The 20,283-nt window shown below is 32.6% G+C and overlaps 1 protein-coding gene and 1 long non-coding RNA gene across 2 annotated transcripts; one reads left to right on the top strand and one right to left on the bottom strand.

Moving 5' to 3' along the window:
- Positions 1–3,218: 3,218 nt before the first annotated feature.
- LOC113475131 lies at positions 3,219–4,628 on the top strand. Its single transcript, XR_003396873.1, has 2 exons — positions 3,219–3,293; positions 4,362–4,628. It is a non-coding gene; the product is annotated as an uncharacterized LOC113475131 (long non-coding RNA).
- Positions 3,729–20,246, bottom strand: LOC100187184 (kinetochore-associated protein 1-like). Its single transcript, XM_026838764.1, has 28 exons — positions 20,090–20,246; positions 19,556–19,693; positions 18,751–19,011; positions 18,446–18,571; positions 17,905–17,975; positions 17,009–17,170; positions 16,652–16,764; positions 16,005–16,147; positions 15,595–15,748; positions 14,762–14,955; positions 13,875–13,973; positions 13,292–13,420; positions 12,646–12,762; positions 12,136–12,245; positions 11,484–11,734; positions 10,793–10,956; positions 10,071–10,198; positions 9,454–9,622; positions 8,583–8,737; positions 8,032–8,285; positions 7,414–7,544; positions 6,634–6,755; positions 6,005–6,145; positions 5,378–5,615; positions 4,897–5,034; positions 4,445–4,562; positions 4,252–4,379; positions 3,729–4,076 (listed from the first exon to the last, which is right to left on the bottom strand). Exons 3-28 carry the CDS (start codon positions 18,931–18,933, stop codon positions 4,041–4,043), a joined length of 3,774 nt encoding a protein of 1,257 aa, XP_026694565.1. The 5' UTR covers positions 18,934–19,011; positions 19,556–19,693; positions 20,090–20,246; the 3' UTR covers positions 3,729–4,040.
- Positions 20,247–20,283: the final 37 nt, after the last annotated feature.

The raw sequence follows: 20,283 nt of genomic DNA, 5'->3' as shown, positions 1-20,283 counted from the left end.
TGCTTGTATGGGACGAGTTGTGACTGGGAGTCGGTTTGGGTTACCTGTGTTTCAAAAATGTTGTGGCAAGGGTTTTAGGCAATTATTTAAAATAATCAAATTCAAAATTTGATAAATTAAGGGTTGTAGTTATTTCTCATTATACTAAAAGCAAAATGATTAAAGGGGTAAAACTTTTTTCTGTTTGTGTTTTTTTGCAAACATTAAAGGTTAATGTTACATTATTGCATGTTGCATTAACTTACAAATAGAAAAAAGTTTTAACCAATTTATAGATGGGAAATTTTAACAATAAATACCTTGGTATACGTTTGGAACTCTTGCAGCAGTTGGATCCATTTGCGTAAAATTTGATGCAACAGTTCTGTATGAATCGAATATATTAATATTATGAATTACTTATTCAAAACTGATTTTTATGGACAAAACATTACAAAAAAAACGAAATTGTAATAACTCATTAGGTGTTGTGTTTACTTGTGTACGTCATGTAAATTATAAGCAAACTTAAAATCTTTAGAATTAAACATAAATCTTTAGAATTAAACATATAACGTAAAATCTTTAGAATTAAACATATAACTTGTTATGGTTAAGCTACAGAGCACGTAATTTGGGGAATGTGCTGCATTGTGTTGCCATTTTGTAATTAAGTGCCCTGTATATATGTTCGTGCTCGCCTTAGTTTTCATTCTATCATTTGCGTCTCAAAACAAACCCAAGAATACAACACAACTTACCCTGGAGCTGGATTCTGTACATGTGGGTTGTGAGCTCCTACGTGAGGCATGCTAGAACTTACACCAAGTGGGGCCTGAAATAACAATGAATAAATGAATAAAATTTATTTCGTCCCTTCGGTCACGATATCGAAAAACAAGAAAGTTGACAAAAGCGAAAAGGTGGGTAGTAACGGTAAAACAACAGTTGTTAAAACACGCTTATTGATAAAAAAGAAAGAAATAATGTTTTGGATAAAAGCCGATATGGTTATATCATAACATCACTTAAGCAATGGGATTGTGAATACATGACAATTGAAGATGGGCTTCAAAGTGTGGTCTGGTACTTACCACATTTCTGTGCTCGTATGGATTTTGAGAAAGAACTGCTTGGAGTAATGGAGAGTTACCTACACCTTCAATGCAACCTGCTTGCTGAGCTTGGCTTCTGTAATAGTAAGCAAAACCATTATCCATTTCAGAAAGACCACTACTTTTTAAAAAAAACATTCGATTCCGAATGAGTGAAACATGCAAATTCAAAAAAGTTCAAAAAATTTGGGTGACATATAACATAATGCCTATGCATTAACTGACACACTATGGACAAACATCTAACAAAACTAAAGCCAAGAAAACAGGCTTTCAAAGTCATGAGGTCCTGAATTTAGGCAAAAGTTGTCTCAAAACACTCAGGATAGAATAAAAGAAAACGCAAAGTAACAATGTGTTCATGTGTGTACCAATACGTACATGTGTTCTGCAGATGGAGCTGAAAAAGCATCAACAATTTGTGAGACAAACGCAGCATCAGGTGTGTTGAGTATGCGGGTCGCTGCTTCATGTCGTGCACCATGATGGAGTGGGTGTGTGAGGGCACCGCTTAATGGCGGGACATGAGTGTTATCTTCTGTCACTGCAAAAAACAAAATCATTTTCATTATATATATATAATTGTAAAAAAAATTAAACAAAAATAATTTAATAATAATACTAATTAATAACTTTTTATTTGTCTCTTTGAATATAGTAGTAAAGATTTAGGAATATTTTTAACGAAAAGACAAGATATGGCGGCAAAACAACAGTTGTTAAAACATACTTACATTTAAAAACATGTATACTTTAAATGGAAAAAAAGCGTAGTCAGTACACCTAGTAAACGAACGGCCAATTAAAGTTATTTTTGTAGAAATCGAATTACGACAATTTATAAAAAAATTGAATGTGTGCCCGCTGTCATTTTTACAAACAGTTTAACCAAACTGAGGATCTCACTAAAACTATAATGGCTTTAACGCAAAAAATATTGGTGCAACAATTTTAAATAAAATCATGTAAACACAACCGATGCAAATATGTTATAAATAATGAATCTGCCATGGCATACAAGTTTAAATAAATGAAAAACCTAAACACTCCTAAATTGTTGTCTACTATGAAACTGGTATACCAGATTGGAAAGAAAGAAATGAATCCCTGCACCTAATTTTTTAAAGAAAAATCACCGCACAAAAATATTCAGACAAAAATCCTCCCCCAAAATTTTGAAAAACATAGTTTACACAGAGGGTAAAACTAGTGAATTTAGTTTTTATATAAGCTATAATAGTATTCAAAAATACAACAGTATATAAACTTACGTTCTGATAAACCAGGAATGTTATAAAACGGGAACGAAGATTTGGACAAATCACTGTTGAAGTTCATTTCAATTAGAAATCCCTAACTTATCATAACATTTTTAACTGCACTGGAAATCAAATAAGCAGGGTACTTTAGATACTATTTAAATACTGCTGATTTAGCTTTAAAGATAGTGACCGTAAAATTTCTTTTGTGAATAAAAACAGCTGTAGGGATATTTTACTTGGAAAAAAATAACATAATAATTTTCTTTACTCTATTCTTTGCACTTTGGAAAAAAATGAAATGGCAGTGTTAATATGAACGACAATAACTTATTGCAAAGTTAAGAACTTGTTGTAAGTTTTTACAGAATATGACAACTTAAATTTTGATCTGTCAGTACTATATATAGCTGTCTAATAAAACGAATAAGGTCAACAGTCATATGTTGTAACATTTGTAACGACAAAAAAGCGTCCTAAGAGCTAACAATATAACTATAGAAAGTGCCTTTCATATTGTTTTGTAAACCTAAATAATCCAGTTCCGGAAACTCAGTCAATCATTACGATTTTGGCGTAGTGAACCGAATGACTTTAACCATACAGTTTACGTAACCATTTTTTCCCGCGATTTGTAAATTTCAAGTTTCGTACGACAACTGTAATTTACATTACAGACTTAAACACTTTTTAGGTACTAGTACATACGTTTTTCAATCTGTTTTATAAAAAAGTTATTTCGTTAATTTTTACTACCCGGTAAAATCCGAATGGTCGGCTACTGCGGTCAGAATCAGAGCCATAGAAATTTCTACGACCTGGTCAGAAAAAGCTGCACTTTATCACGCCATACAAAGGTACGGATCGAAAAAAACCATAACGTAAATAAACCTTCATTTACTAAATCGACGTATGCTGATCAATGCTGTGCCTAAGTTGTGTAGGTTAAATGTAAATTCTACACGTTGTAAATGTAACTTTATTCAGCAGTAACTTAAAAAGCCAAACCAATATTAGATAAAACTTGCACACATAGCAGTACACAATCATGATTGAATGTAATTTATTTACCCTGCCATTGGAAGGCAAAAACAGTTGTTATAACACGAATGTTCTGTTTTGTATCCCAGCTTAAGATATATTACATATGTAACTTAATAAGTGATTTTTTAAGATAATTAATTTAAATAAACAAAAGTTTTGCTAAATGAGGAGAGCACCTGACTTAATTGCATTATAGTGAATCTGAGCTGCCTTCTATAATTTTTGTTTTCTGCTGGTAACATTCTACCTTCCATTACATTAATGTTGTGTAGTGCGAAATAGACTCAATTTGCAACTAACCTGGAGCATTTAGAAAAAATACTACACAAAAATATAATACAGCTTTCATTTGAAATTTTGGTTGGGTTGTCACACGCAAAGCGAAAATAATATTAACAAACTTTCTACACAAACAGAATTGAAAAACACAACAAAAAATAGTTTATACAAAAATAGAACATACCGGACACCATATCATACAGTACATATCATACCATATACCACCATTTACAGGAAAAGTGTAAATGAATGGTACCACATTATTGGAACAAACAATATTAAACCAAGTATTTAAGGAAGAAACAAAAGCGAGTAATACTTTCAAAAACACCATGTTTGTGAATACACTTTTCTCCAATCAATTCTAAGTTTTCTTATTAGCGGAAAGGAAAGTCGATAGCTGAAAACAATTTAAAAATAACGTTATTGATTATAAACACTAAACAGTATAACAAGTATTACAAACACAGCCTGGGTGTTGGTGTAATGATCCAAATCTGCCCTAATTCTCAGGTTCTTGACAAGGACCTCACCCATATCGAATAAAATAACAAATATTAAATGTAACTACTGACCAACATATGCCCAATAATAGGAGACTTTCCACCACAGAACTTTTCCATCTGTGCTTCTATTTCAGTTCCTTTTAACTCAACTAACTTTCGTGCTCTATCATGGCTGGCAGGTGATGCAAGCAAACAACCTGTAATTTACAACAAAGGAAAACAACTAGAAGTTTAATGCGTCAAGAATGTATGACATTTTTACCCAAAGCAAGCGCATAAAGTTGAAGTGATTCAAATTGTTGAGCAACATACGCCAAGTTCATTCGATGCAGAAGAGGACTTAGGACCAGAAAGTGATAACAAGATACAACAAATTCATTCTAAAAGCATAATTTTGAATGCATTTATCGTCAAATAAATTGTGGAAATAAATATATAGTAGTTTATTCGTTATATATATTATGAAATTTAACCGTCATTGCTTTTTTTAACTGTCAACCCAGCGGTCACTAATGAATTTACCAGATTGTCAGTCATACAAGATAAAAACAATAAAAAACCCTACAAAAGCCCCACGAGGTGTATTAATTAAAATTAAAGCCAATGTTAGTTAAAAAAATTAAATTAAAGCCAATGTTAGGACTGCATTTGCCCTGCCACGCAAGCATAAATAAGTGACGTTTATACACCACAAAATAAGTAATATTTATTTACCTGCTGTTCATCTAATGGTGGGGTCAACGCAACAAGTGGAAGGGTGACGCATGTCTGCCATACAGAAGTAAGGCATGGTAGTGTAGAAACAGCAGGTATGTGGAAGATATTTGGCAGTAACTGATGTAGATATGAAACCTAAAGGGGAACAATGACAAGTTAATAAAAAAGGAAATGGTGTATAATGGTATTGAACCATTTTAAAACTGAACTGTCTTTATGTTAAAAAAATTGGGGCAACATTAAAAAAACAACACTTTTTTGGTGTAGTACAATGAATGGGTTATTTATTAGGCCCCAACAAGATTTGCAAATTCCAGAATTACACCACTGACCACGTCATTCAAATATGAAGTAAAACATAAAAAACAATACTGACCAAAACAGATGATAATTTTAAATAGGAAATTGTATGTCAACCCAATGCATAACTGGTAACTGCGAAAAAAAAAACCTTCTGAAAATCATTAACAGCTTGTACCTCCTGCAAAGCAACCAACTGTTGCAGTATCACTGCCCATGTATCTTGTGGGGCAGGTCCAAACTCTTGGCACATCTCAGCTGCAACTTTAAGAGTGTCTGGGTTGTGTCTATGTGTTGCAGATGATAATATACTGTGGACCACGGATAATTTATCTGCTTCACGCAGATGGGAAATTGATATCTTAAAGTTGGCAGCATCAAGTTTTGATAAATAAACGAAAAGTTGCAGCTCATCTCTGCAATTAAAACAATTGACATTAGTAAGAGATGAAGTCACACTGGTCGCATGAAGTCCCAAGCACATTCTATTCAGACATTGTTACATCAGCAAGTTTGGTATTGGGGTAATGTACCAAGTCTGGCCTTAATTTATAATTTAATATACATAAATTTGAAATGGAAATTACTGCTGGTAAATAAATATCAATTGATTGTTTGACAATTGCCAGATGCTAGACGTAAAAATGATGGTACACGAAACAAATCAATAAAATTAAACATTTTTTACCAGAAAAGCGAATTTCAATTACATTGTGTCTGGTTTCAAAGGCAGCAAAAAAAAACAACAAAAAACGAATGTTTATTTAGTGATATTTACATAAATATTAAACAAATAAATTCTGACCTGAGGTGATCTGCTCTTTTATCTGTCAAGTTATAAATAACATCATCATCCACGATATGGAAGAGACAATTCAAGACCCTTAGTTTGGTAATGTTGGTAACTTTCCTATGCTTTTGATCACCGAGCAATCGACTCAAGTGTCTAAAACATAATATTTCCGTTAATATCATTTAAACAGATTGTCACAAATTGTGTTTTGATTTTGTTGTTATTGGCTGTAAGCCATTATGCACAGCAGGTGTGACGTAACATTGTTTTTATGTCGTGTGTGATTGTGTTGCAATGCCAAAAACCTGGCAGTTGTTTTTTGGGTGATATTGGTAATTATTGGCTTTGGTGTAAAACGTATTATTATAATAAAAGCTTGTGGAAATTTTTTTTATAAAAGTGAACAAATTTTTACATATTCATTTCAGTGAACTAACATATTGTCTGGCGCAATGATACAGTTGTTATTGGACCGTTGTAACCAAAGTAATCCAGGTTTGATGCTTCTAAAATTGTGTCCTTGTATACACACACATTAGTGGTCACTAATGCTCTAGTTTCAGTCATTGACATAAAAAAAACATCCAAGTCTCTCTGTGGTAAAAAAAACCTTATGATGTAACAATTGTCATTATACTTACTTTGCTTGTGTTAAAGGGTTTCCATAAGTTAATAAATACAATAACTGAATTAAAGTCTTTTCTTCTTTATTTTCTTGAGATACTTGTTTTAAAGTTGAACGAAGTCTTTCCAAGTTTACAGTCTGTTGAATAAAATTAAAACAATGTTTTAACATTTGTTTTAACATTGGAGTACTTTATACACAAAGTGAGTATTGTATGCTTGACAGTGAGTATAAGGTGTATATATGATCAGTGAATGTACATATATAAATACACAATGATGATGTAAAATAACCTATCCTCACATAGCAGCGTAACTCCTACTGTTACAACACCGGCGTTTATTTCATACAACCTATAAGCTACCTATAAGTTGTGTCCACCTATAAGTTACTGACTATGCAACTTTGTAGAATCTATGGCTGACAATTTGGATAACCCATTAATGATCACTGGGTAAAAGCAAATGCCTTTGAAGTGTCTTGCCTAAGGACACCCCCATCAACAATAGTAGCTACATCAAGCTTTGGTAGAGTCTGCTTACAAGATTCCAACCACGAGTAAAATAAAAAACTAAAATTTGTATGCCGTCTATTGTTGATGTGCGTCTGCTTTAGTGCTTTGGCAAGACACTAAAACGCACTATAAATTTTGGTTTTGTATTCTATTCTTGGTTAAAGCCTCATAAGCAGACTATATCTGCCCTCAACCACGAAAAGAATACAAAACTTATATCTCATTATTCAGCATAGTGCAAGGCACATAAAATATAATGTTTAAAAACAAAATATATCTTACATTATCTTCTTCTTGGTCTTGATCATGTTTCTTTTCAACAGTGAGCAATAATTTCAATGTCATTGTTAACCTGAGTCTCGCAACATCTTGATCGTATAACTCAGCAACTTGGTCCACAACACCATGTATATCTGGAGATTATTTAGGTCAGTAACTGGCCTACTTTTTACAAATGAACATTAGATATTTGTTTTTACATGTCAGGTTAAATTATGTGTTTTCGATTGTTGGATTTAAAAAAAAAAGCCTATTTAGTAAAGTTTTCCGGCCACGCGAGGATAAAGTAAGTTACATTCACTCATTCAGTCTACACCTGTTTTATATTGTATACAGCAAGAAATGTCATGTGACACCAGATTTAGGCCAGAGTTTGCCCATTATTCATGAGGTGTGCTAACACAAAGATTTTATCAGATGTTTAAACCTGTCACTTCTTCAAAAAAGGTCAACAAAGGATTTTATCAGATCACCACTAACCCCCAGCCACCAGGGACTATACTTTGCGAAACACTGATTTAAAAACCTTATGCCCACATATGCAAGGTGATAAGTTCGTAGGTGATTAATTTTTACTTAACATTTGTTTTTTACTTAAGTGTATTTAAAAAAGCCCCCTACCAGGATAAGCATCTCCTGGAGCGTAGAATCGCTGAATAATAGATGGGTGTTGGTATAAATGAATAATCAAGTTGGCAGGTTGGTTGACCAACAACAACACATCTGCGGTGTTAAGTTTTTCAAGGGCAAGTAGATGTTCAATGTTCGATGTCCGGAAGTCTTGGTTAATTGATTGAAATACGGAATCCACTGAAGACATATCAGAAGAATCTTCAGGGATTGATTTTTTCCATTCCGATAAAAGAGAAAGACACCTGAATTAAATATTAAAACAATTTATAATTCGTACTCGTTGCTATCATGAAATATAAGAGCTAATCGAATTATTTGTTATAAATTATTTGTTTTATTTGTAATTTTGCTATGCATTTTTGAATAGCAAAAGTTAGACAGAACTGTCTGAATTAAAAAAACATATTTATTTAACTAATGCAAACAATACTGTTAACGTAAAGGTAGTTTATTTATGATAATGGGCTAACTGTGCCTTACATTCCGGGCCCTAACTTATCACCCTGCAGGACCTCACCCTTTTTAGAAATATATTTTACCATTTATATGATTCCACTTTCTCAGCACCAGATGGGATGAGTTCCGACACCCGACGAGCCATTGCTACGCACATCTGACAACTTGATATGTTTTCAACCAAGCTACGAATCTCAGGGAGATGTAATTCCAGAGGCTCACCATGGTCATTTCCACACTGTAGAAAGGAAATTTTAAAACTACTGCTCTATGTTTTTTGACACTTTATAATTAAAGCTGGCCATATATTTTTATTTAAATATTTCTATAACAGTTGTCAGTGGCGTAGATAGAAAATAATATAGCTGCAAAAGCAGTAAGTGTTTAAATTCCTGTGAAGTGTTAATAAGAAAACTGGTTTACTAGAGTTTTAAAAACATTTATATTTTAATAATATTTGTCTTGTATTTAATATTTTATTATATTGCATCTTTATCCAATTTTTGGCTACCGATGCAAAATAGTATAACTTATTTCAATCAACCAGCGCCAGGGCAAAGTGGTTAACACGCATACCTCTAACCCAGAGGTAATGGATTCAAGGCTCGTTGCTGCTACTATTGTGAGTGTATGCGTCCTTGGGCAAGACTCATTCACTTGCTCCAACCCAGTGGTCACTAATGGGTTGTCCAAATTATCAGCCATACATAAAAAATAATCACCCACATTGTAACTAGTAAGCTGGCACGAGGTATATGAAACAGAGCCCCCATGTTATAACGACTGTCGTTAGAGGATAAAGTAAGTTACATCATTCATTCAATTAAATATATTCCTATTCAAGTCATCATTATTAAGAGAGCAATTACAATGTTGGTAAAAAAACTCAATTTGCCCGACCAACTGTAATATATTAATTAACATTGCAGCAAAAATTTACAAAACACAACTCACGAGTTCTGTAATCATATTCTCAGCTGCTGTCATATATAGTTTGTCCACATTAAGTTTGAGAAGTTTTGCAACAGGAACAAGTAGATCCACAGACTTCTTTGTTACTTCAGCAGATATAACTTTCCATGCATGGTTGGTATCACCGTATAATAATGCATGCAGCGGAAGCCTATTAATAAAAGGTATAGTAGTATGGGGGGAGATGGGACACCTTTAGCACATATTATCCAAATATTCTGATGATGTGTTGTTTGTGTGAACAATTAACAATAATATATGGGATTCGTGAGGATACAATTTTATAATTCTTTGAATGTTCTTTGTACTACCACTTTTCAAAATACACTTTTCACACTACAGATATAAAAAATTAGGAAGCTTGAAGCAGTAACTACATTAAGTAAAAAAAATCACAGCTATTTTCTTTGATATTCCGAACTGTTAATCACAGATTTAATAACAATAAAATTTGGGAATAAAGCAGTTTATGTGATATAAGTTACTAAAACTGGAGTATAACAAAAAATCCAGACGCAGTATATTAAACCTGTTACCTTTGCAATAAAAGCCTTTTGGAACTGTCCAATTGCCAGGTTAATTACAAATTTTATAAATACCTTGTGCTAGATATGCTTGGAAGACTTTTAGAAGACACACTTCCTCTTTTCCAAAATTGCTGCTTTTCTAAATCGGTTGGATTATTTTCACGTTTGATGTGTAGTAAATAATTCAACAAATTCAAACCCTGCATATAAATAGACATTATCTATTACATAATTTCTTTTTAATTCCTTTGTATCAGCAGTTAGGGGAGTGGTTCTTTTTTGTATGCTTTATCCTTTTAACAAAGATGCTTCATTAGACCTCCAATATGTAATATGGCGCTCATTTATTAAAAAGTGAAAACAACTAATTACATCAGTTATAATGCGACATATGCTCTAGCTTTTTGGCAACGAGTTGTTTAATGTCTGGTAAAGTAGTACAAACGGCACAATTTTTCTGTCCCGTCAAATGATGTAGATTTTGATTTGTAGCTCATTTACCCTCTAAATACGAGGAATTTACCCCAGTTTAAGAAATGCTGGGTTGGAGCATTGCTTGATAGCCAGAGGATACCAGTTCAAAGTTCAGTGCTGCTACTATTGTTACTGTGTGTTCTTGGACAAGACATGTAACGAATAATAGGCATTCAAAAAAAAGTATCTACTAAGTTATATAAATGGCAACTCATAAGTTTCAAAATAGGTGTATCGTGTATGAAATAAGACACCAGTGTTATTAAGCTCACTTATCATGCAAATATAAGTGATAGTTATTTATTTATTTAAAATCAAACCTTCTGCACATCCAGTACTTGATCAGCAGATGTAAAATTCAACTTGATTAGATTTAACATGAATTCAATTTTATCGTAATCATAAGCGGATATGTTGTTACGAAGACACCGCTCAAGTTGGCGAAGTAGTTCATATTTATCAACGATGTTCTTTGTGAGCCACTCTATAAAGGCAAAAATAAATATGTTAATAAAAGCAATGGAAAAGGGTAAATTTTAAACTAGAATTCAAGCATAGGCAACATGTATTTAAAATTTTTTGGAATAAGTGTCATTGTCGTGAATTTAAAAACAAAATTTGAGGTAAAATTGCTAAAATTCAGTTACAATTGTCAAACCTAAGAAAGCCCATTCGTATAAACACCCGACGGTAGGGTTAAATGAATAAATGTAACTTACTTTATCTTCGCGTGGCCGGAAAGCGACAGTTGTTATAACAAGGGTGCTTATACGCCTTGGGCGAGCTTACGAGTTTTTTAGGATTTTTTTATGTGTTGCTGGTAATTTGGATATTGGACAACTCATTAGTGACCCCTGGGTTGAAGCAATTGCTGTTAAGTGTCATGCCAATGAACACATACGTACACAATGATAGCATACAAGCATTGAACCCATTACCTCTAGGTTAGAGGCAAACACCCTGACCAACTGTGCCACAGATACTACTACATAACCGTGTATAAAGACTTACTTAGTTCTTCTTCAATAGCTTTCCATGTTCTGCTACCATTGGTGCGCTGGTTGTTGAAACTAAATGCTTGCATGAAAGTAGAAGGTGACTTGTTTTGTGTTAAAGCCAAACTGTTCGTATGGAAATCATATTGAATGGCCAATGAATTAGGGGAATTAATTGCTTTTAAATCCTGTTTGTTCTGTAGATCTCCACCCAATAAACAATCAACGTACTGAAGGAGTGTTTTGTCACTGTCCATTTTATAATCTCTAGAAATATTGAAATAAATTGTTGTATTTACTATATGATAAATGAAAGTCATTTATTTTTCTTTGAATGCAAAAGCAATTTTGGAAAATTTAACACAGGTGTACTATATTATACACTTCATATCCCCTTTTTTTATATTATTAGTTATTTGAGTGTTGCTTTTTTCTGTATGGCTGGCAGTTTGGACAACCCATTACCGTCATTAGTTCATTTTAGTGTATTTTATAAAGAGAGGAAAAAGAACATTTATTAAGCGTATTTCCTAAAAAAACATACACAATGTTGGCCAGCAACAAGCCTTGAACCCAGGATATTCTGGTTATTAAGCAAGTGCTCTAACCGCTGTACTACAGCACAAAAAATATAATTTTTACAAAAAAAAACATTTTTGTAATCTTACTTGCAATAACTTTTCAACAAACTTCCAGTAATCAATGGATGAGTGATTAATTTAAATAGGAATGCTTGTTTCCATTGTAAAGTAGACTGGAGTATGCCATCCACAGGGATCTAGGTAATACAATATTATTGGTAACTTTATATTCACATCAAAAGTAATACCATAATAATATTAAGTTTATTTGTCCTTTCGCTTACGGTAGCTAAGATTAAGAAATATTTTAAACAAAAGACAAGATATAGCGACAAAATAACAGTTGTTAAAACATGCTTACAGTTAAAAACCTATTTACATTTAATTGGAAGAAATTAAGCGTGGTCGCTACACCTAGCAGACAAACAAGCCATTTATGTTTAATTATTATCAAGCTAAACTTATAATAGAAATAAAAGTGCGTAAAGACACGACCCATGCAATAGGGATTGGGGGTTTAATGAGGATTGAGGATTAACCCGAAGATTGGGTCATAATGAAAAAAAAACAAAAAAAAAGAATTTCCACCAAGCCTACCTTGAGTGATGTGAATGTATATGCCCACTTTGCATCAAGCAGCAACATTCTGTACTTTGGTACATGGGAAAGCAAACCATGAAACCTTGAAATATACAAGCCAGCTTCTGCTGTTGCCTGCAATTGTAATTGAAGTTGCAAAATACCTGAACATGGTACAAAACAATCACATAGAAGAATGTATATAGAAAAAATTTCATCATTTAGTTTAAACGCTTTGGACTATACTTTTTGAGATTCAACTATGTTTTGCTCCTTTTTGGGGAAAATATTTATTTAGCTATTCTTGCACACTAAATTAAGTAAATTCTACTTATTGTTAGTTTGCTGTCTGTTTGGGTTATTGGCCACGAAAAAACATTTTGTATAAAAAGCTTCACTCAAATTGTATTTAAACTGCTATTTTACTATTAAACATTGTAAGATTTCATTTTTATATTAAAGGGTAAATAAAATTGTTGTTATTGTTTGCTTAACTTTTTTGTCTCAATGCTTACATTAAACAGATTCTATTTGGGCAAGAAAAGGAATAAAAAATAGAAAATATGTTAAAAGCTGTGTTATATTTAAAGACTGTTGATAAAACATAATGAAAGACAGTCTGTGCTCTAAGCGAAAACTTTGCAAATGTAGAAATTAAACCAACTGTGATAGTTGTGTAATTATTCCCTGCTGATAGACAAATATTTTCCAGCACTCCCATAGACCTAGTTTCACCAACAGCCATGAGGAATCCAATTGCTAAGTTGACATCTGGTTTTACTGCAAGCAACACCTAGCATAGAAACAATTTTGTAAGTTTACAAATAATAACTTTATTTGTATCTTCGACAGTAGCGAGGATTAAGAAATATTTTAAACAAAAAGACAGGATATAGCGACAAAACAACAGTTATTAAAACCTGTTAGAGTTAAAAACCTATTTACATTTAATTGGAAGAAATTAAGCGGGGTCACTTCACCTAGCAGACAAACGAGCCTTTTATGTTTTATTATTTTCAAGTTAAACTTAAAAAAAAAAAAATGTTGGGGTGGTCGTGTCAGGAACTCGGTTAATCTTATTAGTCTTGGGCTGTGATATAGGCAACAAATAATGACAATATATTGATAATGAATAGCTGCTACAACATACACATAATATTAAATACTGAAAAAGCTCATGCCTAAGAAACTGCTGGAATATGGGTTTTAACCATAGCACCATAAGAAATGTTGTTGTAGACAAATACCTTTTCCACGAGTACTTCAGTATGTTGTATCTGTTCATCCATGCCCTTCTTAATGGTGTGCATTAACAGTCCACTCATTGCAGTTAACTCCTCAGTTTTCTACACAATTATATTCTATTAGGGTGAGATTCTATTTTTAACATAAGGTATATATATACATTGTAATTTTAACAGACTTTACCTGGAACTCCTCAGTCTTCTGCATAAGTTATAGAGACTATATGGCTGATTAGTGTTTAAATAGTATCATGAATAAATGACACTTTTTTAGACCAAAATGAAAGGGCAACGACAGTCATTAGACCAAGTGTCATAATTTATACACTTTATATGTGACTTTATGGGAGATTACAATTTTTTTATTTTTTAATGGCTGACAATCTGACAAAACTAGATAACCCATCAGTGACCATTGTGGTAAGCTCTTTTCCTAAAGACACAGCAACAATGATAGCAGCATCGAGCATTGAACCCAGTATACATTGGTTATTAATATTAACCCAAACCACTGATCCACAGCCAGACCAGAAATGGTATTCTCGGATACGGACTAAAGTTAGTCGATCGCGGTTAATATTGGTAACCGCGTTTTTTTTATTCCGTTAACCAAATTTTTGTGCATAAAGGTGGCTGTACACAGTATCCGGAATTCGTCCGTTTGGTCTGTTTTGTCCGGATTTCGCTGCCGCATGCAGAACTCGGTAATGGGTTTGCATACGACTTCGCAAGCCAATTCGCACGCCGGATACTGTGTACGGCCACCTTTACTCATTACAGAAATTAGTGGGTCAAAATCCGACGACTAAATTTTAGTTGGTCAATTTAGGCGGCGACTAGTTTAGAAAAAAAGCCACCCCAGATATTAATTAAAAATTGAAGACACTTACATAAAAGAAAGCCCTGTGGTTACAGATGAAAGAAATTGTGGTTTGTATTGTCTTGATCATCCACTGTAGAGCAAGCATGTAATGGTGGGAGTTTTTTAAAACTACAGATATTTTCATGAGCCCGTCATATAACACTGCCAACTTATTTCTCGTAGATTGCATATCTTGTGGTTGGGTGCAACATAATGATAAACCTAGAATAATATTTTGAATACTTTGGTTAAAATACTAACGTGTGTGGTGTAAATAATACTATTATCCACTAACATATAGATATAGAAAAACGGTAAAATAAGTACTTTTGAATTCACAATGTTTTCTATGTTTGGAAAATATTTGAGGGACACCTTAGCTAATAATACATGCTATATTGCTTTTGCTTTTTTTCTGCAAATTTGCTGAATTTACAAATAAATATGGTAGGGTAGGGGAAGATGGGAAAACTTTTCATTCTATTTTTTCGTCCCATTTGGTAGTAAACAAAGAACATTTAAGAATGATAAAACCGTTTTCTAGCCAAAGACCATTGTTAATTTTTTAAAACACGATAATGATATTTGGATATTATGTGCTAAACGCTCTAAAGGTGCCCCATCTTTTCCCACCCCACCATACGATACTTTGACTCTCTCTTTTTTGCACATTTGCTTAATATACATACTAAGTTTTAAAAAATTGTTGCCATCCAACACAAAATAAAAAACAAATAATGTTGTAACTAACATTATTTATAAGAAAAAAATCCAAATTTGTGAAGAGTTTAATTACTAGTTAAACGAAAACAAAAAAAAAACAAGGCACAAAAAAAAATTAATACAAAATAGTGAAAATACCATCAGTTTGTATAATTGAGCCGATGAATTGTTTGAGCATTGGCATGACAACTGAACTTTTTAAAGTTAGACCATCATCTTCCTTGTACCAGCCATGCAACCAATCACTGTGCTCGTATTTGTTTTTACGAACTTTTGGAGCCGCATTCTTGCACTAGAGTGTAAAACAAAAAATTTTTAATGAAAAACTGGTAATTTAGAGGTAATTTACTTTTTCTAATATTATTTTTTATGTTTTAAAAAAAAATACAAGTAAAATCTCTTTCTTTATATTTATATATATGCTATGTTTTAATAAACTTGAATAAAAAAATCTTACAAATTTAAAATTATTCACAAGATTGAAATCCTACAAAAAATCCCAAAATAAATGCAAAAAACTAAAATTTAAAGATTGTTACTCTAACAACCTGAGCAAGGCATGACTTTGCGTTGGCATCAGACGCTAGATGTAATTCAACAGCCAAGTTACAAACTTCAATAAATGAGAGAATTGATATCAGTTTATTTCGATCACAGCATGATGCAGCAGAAGATACAAGATTTTGGATTTCTATAAAAAACATTGCATTACATGTGAGTGCGTATATTTTGACTGTGTGTTTCCATTAGAAAACCATTGTAATTGTGTATTTTTATGCCATATCACATAATAATCATGCAAGAAATCATTAAAAACATAAAGTCGAAAGGTGTGGTAACTCGTAAGCACACAAGGATAAAAAAAATGGTGCCAATAATTTGCCTCTGACTGCGATGAGGTGTCGCAAATGGGCTTTCCGGATGTTGGGGTAATGGGCTAAATCTGGCCTAAATCCTAGGTCTTGACAAGAACCTCACCCTCACGAGTTAAAATTAACTAAAATAAAGAAAAAATAAGGACTTGGTAAAAAAGCATGTAAATTAAAATTAGAAAATAAAAAGGCATATTCTAAATAAATTAATTCTCTAAGGGTGAGGTCCTTGTCACGGCCCTGGGATATAAGCCAAATTTGGCCTATTTTAAACATAACGTATATGGACATTGAAAATACAGCTAATTCTAGCAGACTGTTACCTAGAAGAAGTTGTGGATAGGTATCAACTTGTTTTATTTGCTGGAGCAATATTTGCGAAACTTGTAACAAGGTAACAGCAGTTTTAGCTGTTGGGGCGTAACTGAACAATTCACTGCAGAAAGAAACAAATGGTTAAAAATGTAAAATGTATAAAGCAACTAGTAATACAAAGAAATAAAATTACAACTTGATTTTAAAATGCAAAAGACATTCGTTTCAGCTAAAGTATTCCCATTGTTTTAGGAGTCATTAAATTTATTTTAAAATTTAGATTTAAAAACCGATTTTGACAGTAAAATTTATAATAAGCAACTTTTTACATTTTTCAAAAAATTGTATGCAAAAGTTAAACTTACTGGGAAAGTTGAATAGCAAGTTGCTGCTGCATATTTACAGCTGTGTGGATGATCACAGAAGACTCAATTGTGAATGGAGGGTAGCCAAGTAATCTTGCCAAATCCAACATCATTGCATATGAAGTGAATGAATTATTCCTCTTATCTCCATCACCAGAGTCACTGGAATTAATGAAACAATGTGACTTATTATCTTCATATAGCAGGTTAGCTTATTTAAGTTATTAATATAGGGGTATTTTCTTAAACATTTTGTTCCCATTTATAAGTTATTAAGTATAGTAGGGTGGGAGAAGATGGGAGACCTTTTCATTCTTTTTCTTAGCCCAATTGGTAGTAAACAAAGAACAATCAAAGAATTATAAAACCGTATCCTCACAACTCCCATAGACAGATGTTAATTGTTTAAAACACGATTAGGATATTTGAATATTATGTGCTAAATGTGTCCCATCTTCCCCCATCATACAATATGCAAGTTATGTATTTTTTTTCTAAACTAAGATTTTGAGTTGAAGCAATGACCATTAGGCGTCTTGCCTAAGAACACTGCAAAGTATTATGCTTTGTTTATGTGTTGAAATAATATCTCTAAACTATAAACTCAGTTATATATTACATACATTGTTGTGGGCATATATGTCCTTGGGCAAGACACTTAACAGCAATTGCTTCAATGCAGTGGTCACTAATGGGTTGTTCACATTATCAGTTAAAAATAAAAAAAATTCGCAAAAAAAGCCTACACAAAGGTACGTACATGGTAACTCTGGCACGTGGTGTATGAAACAAAACACCAGGGTTATAATGACTTTCGTTTTCCAGCCATGCGAGGATAAAAAAAGTTACATTCATTCATTAAAGGTAATAGCAAACGTGTGCAGATATATGTTCACCTTATATTGCTTTGGTCGGCTTCATGCTTGATGTATGTTTGTGACTTACATTCCATTGATAAGTCACTTACCTGTGAGACATTTATAATTTAATTATAGATTGTTGGTATCTAAACAGAATGTAAGTGTATGTTTACCAAAATAGCCAGTGTTTAAATAATTCTGGCTTAAATGACAAGAGTCATGGCATGCTCACTGTAGAACAGCATTTCTTAAACTGGGTAAATTTACCCCAGGGGTAAATTCCTCGTTTTAGATGGAAAATGAGCTACCAATCAAATTCCACATCAGTTAAAGAGACAGAAAAATTGTGCCATTTGTAGTACTTTACTAGACATTGAACAACTCATTGCCAAAAAGCTAGCGCATATGTCGCATTAAATATAACTGATGTAATTAGTTGTTTTCGCTTTTTAATAATGGGATAATGGGCGCCATATTACATATTGGGGTAAATCTGATAAGCATCTTTGTTAAAAGGGTAAAGCATAAAAGAAGTTTAAGAACAACTGTTGTAGGAGATTTAAACAGCAAAACTTACATGTGGCAAAATCCGTGCACTTTGATTTGGTGAGTCGCTATTATGCATCAGATTTTGTGACAAAATGTTGTCTCGACATGAATCAAGTTTGTATTTGGTCAATGATAAAACTTCATTGTGTTTTACCTGTAGATATATATAATGTAATGCATTAAGACATTATAGTGTATGGAAATCGTTATACATTTTAATTCATATGGATGAGGTCCTACGTGGCAGACCAGGGGTTCTATTAAGGCCAGAGTTGGCTATTACCTTAACAACCCAGGGTGCTACTGATAGCTTGAAACATTATCACATTTTACCTGTAATGTATAAATGTTCTTCACAAGCACAATGTCTTCATTCCACTCCCTTGGAATCGCCAAGTTAAGGCCAACCCATTTCCCACTGTTACATAACATATGATCCAGCATGCACAGAACAGACGCACAGCAATTTGCTCTCTCTTCTTTAAATACAGAATCACTTTCATCCAGTACAGACATGGTGTATTTGAGAGCATGCTCTCCTAACTCCACAGCGAGCGAAACATTTTGGTCAAGAATATTCAAACAATCTTCCGACTGCAACCAAAATATTTGAATTTAATTTAGTTAATGCTGAATTGTGATGTTTTTCTAAGGGAGTTTCCAGGTTTCTAAGGTAATTTAGACAAAAAGGGATTCAAACTAAGTGAAATATGGCTTTAAAACATGTTGCAACTCTAAAGTATGATTTAGTTAAAAGTACTTTTAGTAAGGTGTCATGTATTTTTATAACACATATTTGACCGATTTCAATTTACACTTATACGTTTGCAAATTGACATAATATTGTATAAATGATTTACTGCTTTCCTATTAAAGTCAAAAAAATATTTATGACATACAACAAAATTATAATACTTATAAAACTGATAATTTGATTTATACGTTAATACAGATTACACCACTAAAGTAAAACTTACTATTTTTGCTATTTGCTAAAAGTATAAAGCATATGCATAGCATACTACAGAAATATAATACTTATAAAACTGATAACTTGGTCTATATGATACAGATATTTAAGATATTGCTAATATCCAGTAATATCCAGTAATATCCAGTAATAGATCATATCACTTACTTTTCCTTTTAATATTAAAGATATAATTCGGTGTTTATAAACATATAACTGAGGTTGGTCAGTAAATAAGTTGGCAACATAAACTGCATCGGTGAATGCTTCTGTCGTATCTTCTGATAATAAACGTCGAACAAGTCTCTACATGATAGAAAAAAATAAATGTCGTAACTTATTTACCCTCTACAGTAGGGTAATGGCAGTCATTATTATTTGGGTGCTCTGTTTCATACACCTTGTACCTACTTGTTTGGAGTACTACATAAGTCACTAGGTGTAAGTTGGTGCTTTTCTTGTGTTTTTTTGGTCTTGAGATACCATATATGCAACTATGTTAGTAATTATTTTTTATATTTTTTTTTTAATTTTTATTTTCAGCTGAAAATTTATGGCAAATTAAGTTTGGGGGTTCCACAAAACCAATTTAGAAAACATATGCCATGTATACCCTACTTTGTGCCACACAATTTTTAAATAAATCTTAATAAAACAAAGTCATATAAACAATTTCTAATTCCAGTGCAAATGACAACTGACCTTATGACATGAAACAGCTTTATGATCAACTGTATTAATGCCATATTTAGCTGCAATTACTGGAAGACTCTCCAAACAAACACAATGTTTCAAAACAGCCTTGCATTCAACATATAACTGTTTTAAAGAGGATTCCTACACAAGAAAACCATTTTATATTTAATAGTTTTTTAGACAACTGATCTTCTGGCAAA

The sequence above is a fragment of the Ciona intestinalis genome, unplaced genomic scaffold (assembly GCF_000224145.3).
Source record: "Ciona intestinalis unplaced genomic scaffold, KH HT000111.2, whole genome shotgun sequence".
NCBI lineage: Eukaryota > Metazoa > Chordata > Ascidiacea > Phlebobranchia > Cionidae > Ciona > Ciona intestinalis.
The sequence above is the reverse complement of the archived record's forward strand: the minus strand, read 5'-3'. Positions and strand labels throughout refer to the sequence as shown.

Excerpts from the sequence above, each read along its gene's own strand:
- LOC100187184 (XM_026838764.1), bottom strand. The coding sequence starts at position 18,933 with ATGTCTGTACTGGATGAAAGTGATTCTGTATTTAAAGAAGAGAGAGCA. Across the intron at positions 16,148-16,651 it reads CTATCCACAACTTCTTCTAG|AAATCCAAAATCTTGTATCT; the intron begins GTAACAGTCTGC and ends TGTTTTTTATAG. Across the intron at positions 4,563-4,896 it reads CACCATTAGATGAACAGCAG|AATGAATTTGTTGTATCTTG; the intron begins GTAAATAAATAT and ends TTATGCTTTTAG.